This window comes from Aphidius gifuensis, linkage group LG5, assembly GCF_014905175.1.
Source record: "Aphidius gifuensis isolate YNYX2018 linkage group LG5, ASM1490517v1, whole genome shotgun sequence".
NCBI lineage: Eukaryota > Metazoa > Arthropoda > Insecta > Hymenoptera > Braconidae > Aphidius > Aphidius gifuensis.
The window spans coordinates 19198430-19213137 of NC_057792.1; the positions used below are offsets into that span (position 1 = coordinate 19198430).

Here is a 14708-nt window from a genome sequence, read left to right on the forward strand (position 1 = left end):
TAACACTGAATAAAAAAAAAAATATATGTATCCACTTGATACATTGATAAATTGATTTAATTCTTTTAAAATTAAAAAATCAAAAATTCTATTGAGATGATAATAAGTAAATAAATTTATTATTATTTTGATGTATCAGTGGAGAAGCAATAAAACAAAATTTTTGGTTTATTTTTTTTTTCAACATACACACGAATAAATTAAGAAAAAATTTAATCAAAAAAATATTGTACTAATTACAAGTATCAGAAAAAAATGTTTACATTAATTTTTGATGGAAAAAAAAATTTTTTTTGAGCAAATACCAATAGAAAAAGCATCACGAGTAAAAAAAAAAAAAAAAGAAAAATCTTTTTAAAATGAATCCCAAATAACCTTGAATAGATAAAATTTTCTTTTGGGTAATATATATTTTTTTTTTTGTACGATTCAAACTGCGAAGAAATTTATTGAATCATGGTCCTTTTTTTTTCCTCAAAAATATTTTCAAAGTGAGAAAGAAAAATTGTCTATTCACACCATCACCGTAAAGCGAACCATAAGCTGTATATAAAATAAACCTCAATATGAAAAAAAAAAAAAAAAGGAAAAAAAATATATACAAGGATGATTTTTTTTATTTTTTCAACACCGATAAAGTCCATGGTCATTGGGGTACATGGGATCTTTCTGTTCGAGGTTGTGTATATATCGATGGGCGGATTTTAGTCATGGATTCATTGTGACGTGACGGACATGTCTTTTGACGGATTGCTCGTAAAACTTCGGGGGGTTTCGTGGAACTCAAAGGGAAAGCGAATTTCTTATGTATATATATAAAAATTTATTTTAGGGTTTATATACAACTTCCATATGAATTTTTAGTTTTAATAGAGTACACAGTTGCTATTACAAATTTTTAAAACAACAATAACTTTGTTAAATAATTTTTTGAAAATATTTTTGAGAAAGGACCAGGATTCAATAAATTTATCTATTCAAGGTTGCTTGGGATTTTTTCAAAAAAACATTTAGGTATTTTCCTTTTTTTTTTTTTGATGTTTTTTGTATTCAAAAAAAAAATAGTCAAAACAATTTATGTTAATGTAATTTCTATTATTATTTTCTCCAAAAAAAAAAAAGCTTTTTTTCCTTCAAAAATTAATATAAACATTTTTTTTTTTTTGATACTTAGTACAATATTTTTTTGATTAATTTTCTCATTTTTTTCGTCTACAATTTGATGCCAAGTTAGACACTACCCACTGATTTATAATCAGTCCCTTAAAAATCCTCAAGGATTATGTCAAGATTACAAATAATTTTTAAAATTCTTTTTTTCATTTTCAAACGTCCTTCGTAAAAAATATACATGCATCTATATAATCATCAATTTAAAAAGTGACTCTGTAAAACATGAAACTTGACTTTGAAGAGAAAAAAAAAATATAATTCATATATATATTTACGTATTATGCAGTAAAAACGATTTAAAAAAGTAAAAAAAAAAAAAAAAATGATGTACTAAATAGTGTGGAGTACATGAAGAGTGGTAAAGAGTAGAGAGAGAGAAAATAAAAAAATAAAAAATTAGTAAAAACAAAAGTGCGCTTTAAACATTGTAAATGCTGAAACGATCAGTTATTCGACGGACAAGTTTATGGGGTCGAAGACAGCATCTTTCGAGTACATACGCAGTTGGAATTTTTACACGTATATTGAGTCAGGTTGATGGATAAAATATATATTTACAAAATTGTTTGGCATGTGCAATTGAGAAAAAGGCATTTAGTTCAATGACGTTTGCACATTCTACACTATTTGACATTTTGCTATTTTTTTATTATTTTTTATTTACCTCATAGCCCTACACACTCACGATCATTCATTACAAATTCCAACTGACGTAATTGTCGAAATTCTAAACCCAAAAATAAAACAAAAAAAAAAAAACATTTCTCCTTTTTTTTGCATGTAAAATTAATTATAGCTTGTATATAATAAATTTTCACGTAATTTTACAAATCGATATACATGTATATTGCTGGGTTAAATGTAGTATATAACATGACAAGGATAAAAAATAAAAAAAAAAATATGTCTCCATTGAATGGATGGACTTGTGCCGGTGTATATTAGCCAGGTAGTTTTCTCTCACCCAAATGACTTGCTTGAAAAGTTTTTGATGGTTACACCTTACACACAGCTTCCCCTCTTGGTCTCTTTTATTCATGAAAACATACTCTTGTATACAAAAAAAAATATATATATGTATTATGTAGAGATGAGCTGAATAAGTGTGTGGCTCTATACTACTATGCTATACTACTTGTCGTGACTCGTGCCACGAAAAACGACTACCGCCCATTCACCAAAGAGTAGCCAATATTATTTTCTCTCGATATATATTTCATTCTCAAATCACATCTATTTTTTATACTCTATATATATTTTTTATCATATAATATAACTTGATTTAATTTATCATTGATTAAAATTAGATTTTTTGTTTTTTTTCAATTTTGTCTGACTAAAAATTGATATTTTCACTTGCAAGGTTTAGCAAAAATTATAAAAACATTTTAAATATGAATAAATAAAATAAAAACAAATTGTGATTACTGTATATAATTGAATTTAAAAGAAAAAAAAATAAATAAAGTGTTATAATATCAAAAAGATTGAACCTGCGATGTTTACATGCGAATTAAACATTAAAAAAAATTTGTGTGGGCGATGAATTACGATCTTTATAATACAACCTGGCATAATTTTTCGAAGTAAAAAAGTCTTTGAACTAATTTGCTTATTAATATTTCACAGGATATATACATTTAAATGCTGCAAATCGATTGCCAACGGCCATTTGTGATATATCTTTCATTTATCATTTTATTTTCATTTATAAAAATAAAATATATGAAAAATATTTACCTACGCAATTTCAATGTATTTTTTTTCATTAATAAATTTATAATTATACGAAAAAGATGAACATTTTATATACAATCATTAATGTCACATCAAAAGTCTAAAAAAAAAAAATCAAGTACACAAAAGACCAAAGTTTTAGAAGATGTGTTTTATTAATGAAAGTTTTATATTAAAATTAAAAATAAAAACATTAAAAAAATAAAAAAGGGGTTAGCTTAAAAAAATTATGAATAAAAAAATTTAAAAAAAGCACATGGCTCCCCGGTACGGCGATCAAGCGAATCAAACCACCTCATAAAATCTATCAAAGAGACCGAAGTAACTTTGAAGGAGAACATATAACAAAATTTTATTGCTTGCAATATTATTTAAGGATGTTATTGTCGTCGTCTTCGTGGTTGGGAGGTCAGCTTTTATATATAATATTACATAATATAACTGAGTTATATGATCACTAAGATTTTCCAGGGCCCACCCAAGTTGTCAGCCGGATGGAGAGCATCTCCACTATTTATATGACACACCCATTATTTTTTTTAAAACTTTCAAAATTTTGTTCTTTGTCTATATATATATCGATTTTTTGAATATTTTTTCTTTCCTTTTTTTTTTGTCTGAATGAAATCTTTTATAGATTATAAATTGTGTATATTTTATTTTGATATAGTCTCTTCTCGCTCACTCTCTGTCTCTTGTGGATCATTGTAGATCATTGTGGATCATGGATCAAAATTATGTGATTATTATTTGTCAGTTGGACCATAAGTAAAACGGAGGGGGATGGGTTTAAGGGTGTGGAATAACCCGGAAAGATTTTGTCTCGATTAAACACCGAAAATCTCTTTCTTTATATTATATTTGAATATGGCGCCAGAGATTATAAACCCCGCACCTTAGTTTATAAATATTTTCTTTATTATATATTATATTTTTTTTCTTTTATTCTTTTCTTTTGTATAAATGCCCGAAGTAATACACATCAGACCAGACTAAAAGATAGAAGAATAATAATAAAAAAAATTAAAGAAATAAAATATATAATAAAAGTAAAATTTTATAGCATAAGCGATTTAAACACGTGCAACTGATCGTAAATTACAATAATATTTCCGCGAATTTCTAACAAGATTATAAACCAGATTGTAACACTCTTTTGACCCTCTTCACACTCCACATAGTACTATCTTTTTTTTATCTTTTAATATCCCCGTACAACTGTCTTTTCTTAATCTTCATTCTCCCTTTTTTAAATTGTGTATAAATAATAATAAAAAGAAATATATTATAAATAAAATAATAATGCCTGGTTTGGTAGAAGGGTAGAAAAGATCTATTTATAATAACTTTGCGTCTTTTGCGGGGCCAGCCGGTAAAGCAGTAAATGTCACGTGTATTTCATACTCAAGACTTAACCTTTTTTTTTCATTTTATTTTCTTTTATTACTACTAATTTTTTTATTTTTTTTTTATTCTCCTCTGGCACTTTCTTTATTTATTTATTTTATTCTTTCTTTCTCACACTGTGTATTATTATATTATTACTGTTGTGGCTCGCACGTTTCATTGCAATGCCAATTTCATCTCTTTTAACTCGGTTGATAATGCCGCGCGGCCAACAAAGTTAACCCCACCGACAACACATCAAGGCTCAGTCAGCCACAACAATGTTTCAAGCATGCCATTTACCAATAATATTTCAAATACTTATTTATTACAAAATGTAATCTACAGTTACATCTTTATTTTACATTATCATCATCAATTATATATGAACATCCATGAACATAACCTCGCACAGTCATTGTTAAATACTTCACTTGGCTGCGCGCGCACTGTTAATTGATCGCAAATATGTTTATGATAATATCAATAACAAAATAATCTATCAGATAATTTAGCAATACACATATATAAAATTCAAGTAAAAAACGAAAATAAATAAATACAATTCCAAGCGGCCAATATTCAACTGATGGTATATAATATTTGATAGACTTCAGGGTCGTCACGCGACTTAAATTCCAGGAAAAGTCATAACCCCCACAAATACAAATGTATAATATATTTTTTGTATATAAATATACACTCACATATTATTCGCGCTGTGGGTTAATAAAAGGCCTTCAGAATTTTTGTTATTATTTTATATTTATTTTACTTTTTTTGTGAGAGCCGATCGTTATTAGATTGGACACACCCCTCTATCTGTCTCGCGCGCATATTCGACCATCACAATAAGCCATAAAATGCAACATTTTGTTTCGCATACCAATTACTGTAACCGGTGGGCCACCTTGCTTTGCGTCCAATATATATAACTTATATTATACCATACTCCGGATGGGCACGCTTTTTCAATATTCTTTTGTTTTACTTTCAAACAAAAGCCATCAAAATCCGCATAAGTCTGCAAATAATAATAATAATAATTTACTGTCCTCAATATTTAGATGAAATATATATTAATTTTTTTTTTATTTTATTTATAATTTTTCATTATAATAATATTAAAAGTTTTTATTTATATTTATTCATTTTGCGGTTGATGATAGTCTCGTTTTCTCTCTTTGCATATTAAAAATGAAATTAAACTTTAATATTCAATATGGCGAAATTGTGAATCCACAGCGGGACGTGGCAGCCATTACAAAAAATAACTGCTGATTGGACGCCCTACCAAGAAAAGTCGTAATCGCATCCTGAATGCTTATTTTATCTCACTTTATTTTTTTAAAAGTTTCTCTATCGTTCAACTCTCTTGGCCAAACAATGAAATTTTTTTTTTATTTATATATATTTTATTATTATTTTTTAAATTGTTTGCCAATTTCCGACCATCATCATCATCATCATCGTCATAATCATAATCGACAACCACGATGACTTCAAGTCTTCAAGTCTTCAACCTCCCACTATTTTTATATGCCAAAGAATCAAATGTTGCGTGAAATAAAAATAATAAAGTTGATAATGATAAAAATTATAATGAATAAAATATAAAATTGTGAGAAAAATAATGAAAAATTCATTCACGGAGTGTTATCCAGACGGCAAGCGTAACCAAGTCTTTTTTTTTCTTCATTTTTATACTCAAGTCAGCACTTTGTTTAATTTTTTGGTACCATCATCATCATCATCATCATCAACATCATCATCATTTTTGCACGTCTGACAAGCCATATATTTACAAAACCTCTGTGAACATATTCGAATCACGTTTTACACAACTATTCATACCGTAAAAGCAACTTTGTATATAAAAAGCAAAAAAAAAAATATCATTTCAATGAATTTTTGTATTATAAAAGATTTCAAAAATGGTATTATACCAGATTTTCAATTATTCAATACATATATATGTATATCTTTGCGGCTTTTATTATTATTATTTTTTCATTGATTTCATTCATGATGTTTCATGAATTTTCATGAAATGATAAATGTATTAGTTCAAGTAAAATTTCACGCTTCAACTACACACACAAACACACAGTATAAAAATAAAAAAACAATGTTTAACACTCGTAAAAATTATGTATATATATGCAACATATTCCGCCATATTTTTTTCATATTTTAATATTCTTTTATTTTCATATATGGTATCCGCCATTTTGCAAAAGAAATCAGGGTTGTTTTGTGCAGCCCCTTTTATATTTTTTTTTTTTATCTTTTATTATTTTAAAATTTTATATAGGGACATTAAACTGGTTGCTGGGACGCGTATATATCAACAATAATTGCAGGGCCAATAATAAAGCCAGAGGGGCGAAGGCCTCTCTTCGATAGCCCGAAATTACTGGTTCTCCCACCCAAATTTAACACAACAATATTTGTACTGAACAACACAACCACGCGGTATTATTATATACTTTTTTTTAATTTTTTTTTTCAACAAAAATATGGTGGTTATATTGTACGTATAATATGCAACACAAAACTACAAAGTAGTTTTGATTATTTTTATATTTTATGACTGGATAAAAGTTCAAAAATTATGCTAAATAATTTATTTAAAAATTTTCAAAATATTATTTTTATTATCTTCATTATTAGTAGTTAATAATTGAAATTTATTTATTAAATAATTTTTTTATTTTTATTTTTTAGGTACACCAATTAATAGACTTCCAATAATGGCTAAATCAGTGCTGGATTTATATGAATTGTACAATTTAGTTGTCATACGAGGTGGTCTTGTTGAAGTTATCAATAAAAAATTATGGCAAGAAATTATCAAGGGACTTCATTTGCCATCAAGTATAACATCAGCTGCTTTCACACTTCGTACACAGTGAGTATATCCACAATTTAATTTGTCATTTAATAATTGCTAATTGAAAAAAGTAAAATTATATATTTTCAATAAGTATCTTTGAATAACTTGAAACCGTATTTATGAATGATTTATGAAACCGTATTTTTCTTCAATGATCAAAAGAAACTCCCAGATATATTTTTTAAATTAAATATATAAATTTGATAAATAAAAATCAACTTGTTTCTTGTCTGTGATGTCCGCAGATAATATTATGATCCCGGAAAAATTGAGTTATGAAATACGAGTGAGTGAGTGGGTTGGATGATGGGTGGGTAATTTGAACAAATTCATAGAGAATAAATAAATAAATATGTGTGTGTATGGATATAAATATAAATATTCAAAATACGAATAGACATCGTGACTAAAACATACTCGGCGCCTCGTTGCACGAATGATGGATGAGCTCGCGGCATTCATCTCAACATAATGTCGGGACATCACACATTTACAAAGCCATATCTTTTACCAAGCTATTTTCACAACAGAGTAAGACTTCATACGCTTGAAATACAGTTAATACCAAAGTCTAAATTAATTTATTTTTATATTTTTTTTTTTTTTCGTTTAATTCTTTGTTATGTTGATTTACATTTTTATTTTTTTTTTTCGAGTACTTTTTTCTCATTCGTCACAAGTGTATTTACGCCCCTCAATCAACCCCACAAGAATTCCCATTAAACATCGTCATTCTGTCATCCAAAAATCTACACTATGCCAAAACATACAAAAATAAAAATTAAATTGAGAAAATAATCAAAATAATATAAAACCAATAAATTTCAATGTAATTTTATCGGTTAAATAATTTCTTGAATTTTAAAGCATGAAATTTCATGTATATATAATTTTTTCATTCCCAATGTTTGTGTTGATACGTGAAAATTAACGAGCTTCTCTTGATGTTACAAAGAAAAAAAAAAATTGAGCTTTTTTTTTATTTTTAAAAACAGGGCAAATGTTATGTGCTTGCCGCCTTTTGTAATCACCGACGAGGGCTAAACTTATATATATATTTTTGTGACGATGTAACGTCGGATGGCAGCCGCTTACATGATAAACAAACTGACTTTTCTCTTTGTTTATATGTATTATACAAACATTGAAATATTTCTTTAAAATCATAGTTTAAATATATACAAAATTTACGCTACTGTGTCTCATATTTTTTACGATAACAATGATAAAAATTTGAACCACTAAAAAAATTATATAAACAATTTATTAGTCAATTAAAATATCGACAATTTTTGATTTTTATTTATAATAATATTGTCTTAAAAATAAAAATTATATCCACTTGTTTGGAAGAAGAAAAATTACGTATTTTTTCTTTCAAAAATAATTTGCATCTTTCAGTTGATTATCTCGATTTGATTATCGCCAAGTCGACATAAAGATTTATGAGAAACCGTCCTCATATTAAGAGCATGAACACGCGAGTTATTCTCACAAAAAAAAAAAAAAAAGATTGAAAGAAGAGGGGTACTAGTTTCGTCTGGGGCCCCAGACAATCGTAAAAATCCAAACGATCCCGTGCGAATTATAGGCTGCGGTATAACACAGAACCGATTCAGAGAGTATGGTTTATATTTTTATATATACATATACCTTTCGTCCTTCGTGTGAGTTTTGTTTAAAAAAAAAAATATATATAAAAACTATATTGCTTGTATGTTACGTATTCACCACTTTCTGCTGCATCCCCCTTTTTTATATATACACATTTTTTTTACTTTTATTTTACCTCACAAACAATCGATACACAAGTTAACCATCATTTATGAAATATGAAAAAAAAAAAAAATATATGGAATCATATTTATGTATCGACGTTGAGATAACCACAAGAGAAATTCATGGTCGTAACTTAAAAATTGTACGTACAATATACAAGACATTGATTACTCAAAATTGTTGGTATGAAAAATATTATATTCAAAGGCCAATAGAGCCAAAGATTTCGATTAAAATTCCATTTTTTTTTTCGAAAAAAAAATTATCTTTTCAATTACAAAAATGAATTAATTATGTTTTTATGATTTTTTTTTCTACAGATATATGAAGTATCTTTATCATTACGAGTGTGAAAAGAAAAATTTTTCATCACCTGGTGAATTACAATCGGCTATTGATGGAAACAGACGTGAAGGAAGACGTAGTAGTTACACAGCATATAACGGAGGCGGTGGAGGTGGAGGAGGAGGTGGAGGAGGTGGTGGTGGTCCTGATAGTATGATGCAACGTAATTCACACAGTCTTCATGCACAAATGTCACCACTTGCACTAGTTGGTGGACAACATCTAAGTCAACAATCAATGGTTAATGGAGGTGGTGCACATGCACCAATGTCACATCATCCACATCATCAAGGAATACCTGGACAATCACCATTTCCAGGTAAATAATTGTTAAAATATTTTAAAAATAAGCAAAAGTAGTTAATCAAATCAAATAAATAAATAACTTGTCTTGAGGGTTTATATTTTTAAATGGGAAGTTGGTAGTTGGTAGTTGATTTAAGAGGGTAAAATTTACTAACAAATGATGATAATTGATTGTACGATATGGCGTGAGACAGGCGTTAACAGATGATTCTTGCTAACGAGCATTCCGTCCACTCAGTCTCATCTCATATATTCTCAATTTATTCTCATAGTTTATCTTGAAAATTTAATTATTAAATGTTCCCTTTAAATAAATAAATATTTAATTTTTTTAGGAATGACAGGAATGAGTGGAATGACACCAGAAATGGAATCACAAATGTTGGAATATTTTAAAATGATTAGTGCATCAGCTGAAATGCATCGTATGAATGCTGCTGTTGCTAATTCATCACCAATGATTAATAGACAAGGCAGTACATCACCATTATCAAAACAATCACCACCAGATATACGCAATTTACCATTATGGAATTTATATAATAATAATAATATATATACTGGTTTTCAACAAACACAAATGTCACCAGTAGCACCAAATTCACCAGAACAAGAACGAACACCTGAACCACAAAGAGAAGCACTTGATCTTGGTTTAAGAACATCACCAACATCAACTGTACAAAGACCACCATCAGTACCTCATACATTACAAGTTAAAAAAGATTTAATGCGTAAATCAAATAAACGTTTACATTCTGATGATGAAAATATTACTGAAACACCAACAACATCAATACCTGGTACACATATTAAAATAACTAATGGACAAAATGGTGAATCTTCACTTGTTGTTAGTATGGAATTAAATGGTGTTGTATATGAAGGTGTTTTAATGGCACAAACTGATAGGCGAGCCAATAATAATTCAACAAATAACAGAGGTAATTCAAATGGATATTAAACATTACTATTTTTAATGTACTATATATATGTAAATTTTATAATCCATTATTTCGATCCAGAGAAACAAATGTAAATCTTCATCTTACTTGAAACTTTTAATTTTTTTTTTTTTTTTCACTTGTATTTTTTTTTTTGTTTTTTCGTCAAGTACATTCATCTCATCTTGTTTATATAATATTATGTCATTGTCACTTTGAATGTACTTTTATTTGGCATATTATTTTTCATTTTTTTCGTTTTTTTTTTTACGATAGAAAAAAATATCTTTTCTGGATTTCGAAATGAAAGTGTGAATAGTAAATTTAAAAAAAAAAAATAAACAATGTAAGAGTGTGTATAATGATATGTGTGCAATGAGTAAATGAAAAATTACAAAAACGATATTTTGTAATTTAAAAATAAAAAACATAATCATCCACGGAGTATTTAAATGAAAAAATAAAATTAATAAGTTTATTATTAAATCAAAAGCAACAATCACTCAATATTTATTTATTGTAATCAGTAGAATCTCTATAAACACACGAATAATATTATTAAAAATCGTGAATATAAAATTGTTTAAAATAATAATTGTAAAACAAATAATCATGAACATAATATCAAAATATAATAAATTTTGAATATAAATTTTCTGCAAATCATATTTTATATAATTTTATTATTTTTTTTTTTTTAATTTGTACATTATTTTTACGACCAAGAGTTTATAATTAATTTATGATTTATTAAGTTCAAATAAAACTTAATAATCATGACGTAGTTTCAAATCTCTGTCAATATTATTTCATTAAAAATAAAAAATAAAAAAAAAAAAAAAATCTTGTACATATAGTCAACAATTATTAGTTTTTAGCTATTATTATAAATTAATTAATTATGTTTGTTAAGATGAGAAGGATATTATTTACTAAGCAATATTGATAAAAGAAAAAAAATCATAATAATCAACAAATAGTAATAAGAAAAAGAAAAAAAAAAAAAAGAAAAATCATTTACATATTTTTTTGTTTTACCTGAATTAAATTATAATGAGATTTTTCATCGAAATTAAATTATTATTTGCATTATAATAAAAAGAAAATTAATTATATGAAATCTTAATATCAAGAAAATGTTGTTTAATATTTACTTGACTCGAAAAAAAAAAAGAAAATGCTCGGACAAATATTTCGTAGATCTGTTTTTTTTGTTTTTCGATTACTACGTAAATAATCAATATAAGTAAATAAATTGATTGCAATAATAATTGTGTATAGTAATACAAAAAGAAAGAAAAAAAAATGCATCAATTTAGTATCTTTTTTTTTTATTATTTAGTCATGTAGATGGTGTGTAGCGAGAGTAAGATATTAGTGTTTAAAAGTGATAACAATGTGTTGGTAAAATCGTTGAATAATTTATCATAAAAATAACCAGGCTTATGGTTTAGCTGTTAGAGAATTTTTATTTACGTTTTATTGTTCATAATTATTCTTTTTTTTCGAGGAGTTAGCCAAAAAAAAGACTGTTATATAGGATGAATTTATTACTCTAAATTAATCATTATATCAAATGATTATTATTTAAAAAAATAACACATATTGACACCATTATCATTGTTCATTCTATTAATAATTTTTTAAATACAATTTTTCTGCTGTTACTTAATTATTTCGTTATTGAAAGTCAATTGGCGAATTGTTAATTATCATTTTTTTTTATTTTTCTTTTCTTTTTCTATACAATTTCGAAATAATATTTGCTATGTAAAATTTCCACTGGAATCATGACTAATCGTTATTATCAAATGAAAATAAATTAACAAATTACAACGGCTCATATATTCTATGAAAAAAAATACAATCAATGAATCGAAAAATTGTTTGTGATCATTTCGATTAAGCCTGCAAATTATATTTTCTCTCAATTGTTTATTTGGTGCTTAAAACAGCTCCAAAATTTTTTTTTTTTTTTTTTATAAAATTTTAAATAATTGATAAGTCACGATGACTATTGTTTATAAATTAAAAATAAGCCTGGATTTAAATTTTCGTATAAAATCCAGATATTAAATTTAAAAGAAAGAAAGAAAAAAAAAAAAAGCTGTGAAACGCAATATTCAAAAAAAATCTTGTCACGAAATTGTGATTCGACAACGAAATTGTCGAATAGGTGTTGTTGTTTTTTTTTTCTTTTTCTATAATTACGTCAACGTATGCTAGTGAAAATCTAGGTAAATTTCTAAATAATAATTATATTATGAATAATTACAATAACGTAATTGCACTACACCTACAAAAAAAAATTATTACAAATATGTGTTGTGTATATATCTTCAGCAAAACATCGATAAATAGAAATAATATTAATAATAATATTAGTAAATAAATAGATGAAAAAAGAGGATCTGATTGTATTTATAATCATTTTGTCTTTTGTAGCTGCAGCTACTAAATTATCATTGTATGTAAACGTATATCACAATCATAAATAAAAATCGATATTACTTTTAAATATTATAATGAGTTTTATTATTATTTAAAACAACCTTATTGTCATCCTTTGTTATAAAAAATTAATAAAAATTTATTGGCTATGTTTAGTATAAATTATCAAAGCCAAATTTATTTATTTTATTTTTAAGAAATGTTTTTTCTTCATCATTGGCGAAACAGTATTCAACAGCATTCATTGATAAATCCAACAAATCTTTGTTGGACAAGGAAAAATACTTGGCAGCCAATTCATATTCTCCAGATAAAGTTACATTGAAAACTGCTTTATCATCAGTCTGTGAAATAAGATATCAATAAAATAATTTAATCAATTAAATAATTTATAATTAATTAACACATACACCAAGACATATTGGATGTTTGTCTTTGAGTAAATATCCCAAGTGATGTTCTGAGTATGATGGCACCGTTGCACATTTAACATTTGACGTCAAACATAGCTCTTGAAATAAACAACAATTATAAATATATTTTTACTGATTTAATACTAATTTAATACTAATCTTACCAACTGGTATTTTTGATGATAAAAGCTTATTATATAATTCATCAGATCCTCCTAAATTTTTATGAATACAAGTACCATGTCCTAGCCTATTTGGTTTGAAATTTAAAATATCAACAATCTCATTTTCATTTGGTACCTATAATTTATAAAAATTTTATCTTATAAATAAATTAACAATATTTAAATTTAATAATAATAAATATGTTGAACTTGCCTCAGCACAATGAGCTGCTATTTTTAAGCCTACTTTACGACAATCTTGAAATAATTTAATACAAGCTTCACCCTCTTCTGGATCTCCACTGAGATCAATTCCAACGACACACTTAGGATACTCTTCATGAAACTTTATTGCTAATTTTATATTCTCATCTGCATTTAAAGAGCCCTGCTTTCGATCAACTGATATCAAAAGTTTTACTATTATTCCACTTAAAACTTTTGATGTGTCCCTTAAATCATTCAAGTTGATTCGAATTAACATTAAATTTTACATAATAATATCAAATTAATTATTAATAACATACTCAATAGCTTTTATAATAGTTTTTATATATTCATTTTTAGTCATTTTTCCATTAACTGCACGTGGTGTTGTTCTCAACTCAAGATAAATTACATTATCATCATGGAAATCTTTGATAACATCACATGTTGCTAAATACACAGCCTCAATTGTGTCAGTCAAATCATGAACAATTTTAAATACCCTGAAGCATCTGTAATAAATTATTAATTAATAAATAAATAGTTTTAATTATTCATTCATCTTCTTACTCTTTTAATGTTTTAAAATTTTTTATCTCTGAAATTAGCTGATCATTGACAGGATTGTTTTGAATTTTTTGCAGCTTTCTCAGTGTCTCTGTACCAACTGATCCATTCAAATGAGCATGTAATTCCTAGACATAAATATTAACTGTTATTAAAAATTTATCTCAACAATATTTTAGTTGTTGTTTACAATTTTTGGCAAAGCTTTGCAGTAAGTTGACAGGTCCATGATGCTTAAAATACAACAAATAAATGATAGAAAAATCGTCGCCCTCTGTACATCAACCTTCCAACTTGAATATAGTTCGAAAAAATATAGTCTTTTTTCAACATACAATAG

The 14708-nt window shown here is 26.3% G+C and overlaps 2 protein-coding genes across 3 annotated transcripts in view; one reads left to right on the plus strand and one right to left on the minus strand.

Annotated features, from left to right (window-relative positions):
* The window catches only part of LOC122858266 (protein dead ringer), a 64094-nt gene extending 53508 nt beyond the window's left edge, over positions 1 to 10586 (plus strand). The window contains exons 6-8 of the mRNA XM_044161044.1: positions 7024 to 7207; positions 9292 to 9635; positions 9958 to 10586. Coding sequence (XP_044016979.1) covers positions 7024 to 7207; positions 9292 to 9635; positions 9958 to 10586 — 1157 coding nt within the window. The remainder of the gene's footprint in view (positions 1 to 7023; positions 7208 to 9291; positions 9636 to 9957) is intronic.
* Positions 10587 to 13136: 2550 nt separating this feature from the next.
* Positions 13137 to 14662, minus strand: LOC122858267 (adenosine deaminase-like protein). 2 transcript variants are annotated; one of them, XM_044161046.1, is made up of 7 exons: positions 14559 to 14662; positions 14372 to 14496; positions 14122 to 14313; positions 13809 to 14046; positions 13670 to 13730; positions 13428 to 13528; positions 13137 to 13361 (listed from the first exon to the last, which is right to left on the minus strand). In XM_044161046.1, exons 1-7 carry the CDS (start codon positions 14595 to 14597, stop codon positions 13170 to 13172), a joined length of 948 nt encoding a protein of 315 aa, XP_044016981.1. In that variant the 5' UTR covers positions 14598 to 14662; the 3' UTR covers positions 13137 to 13169. The 2 variants fall into 2 exon arrangements, with proteins under 2 accessions (XP_044016981.1, XP_044016980.1); XM_044161045.1 differs by having other exon boundaries at positions 13595 to 13730.
* Positions 14663 to 14708: the final 46 nt, after the last annotated feature.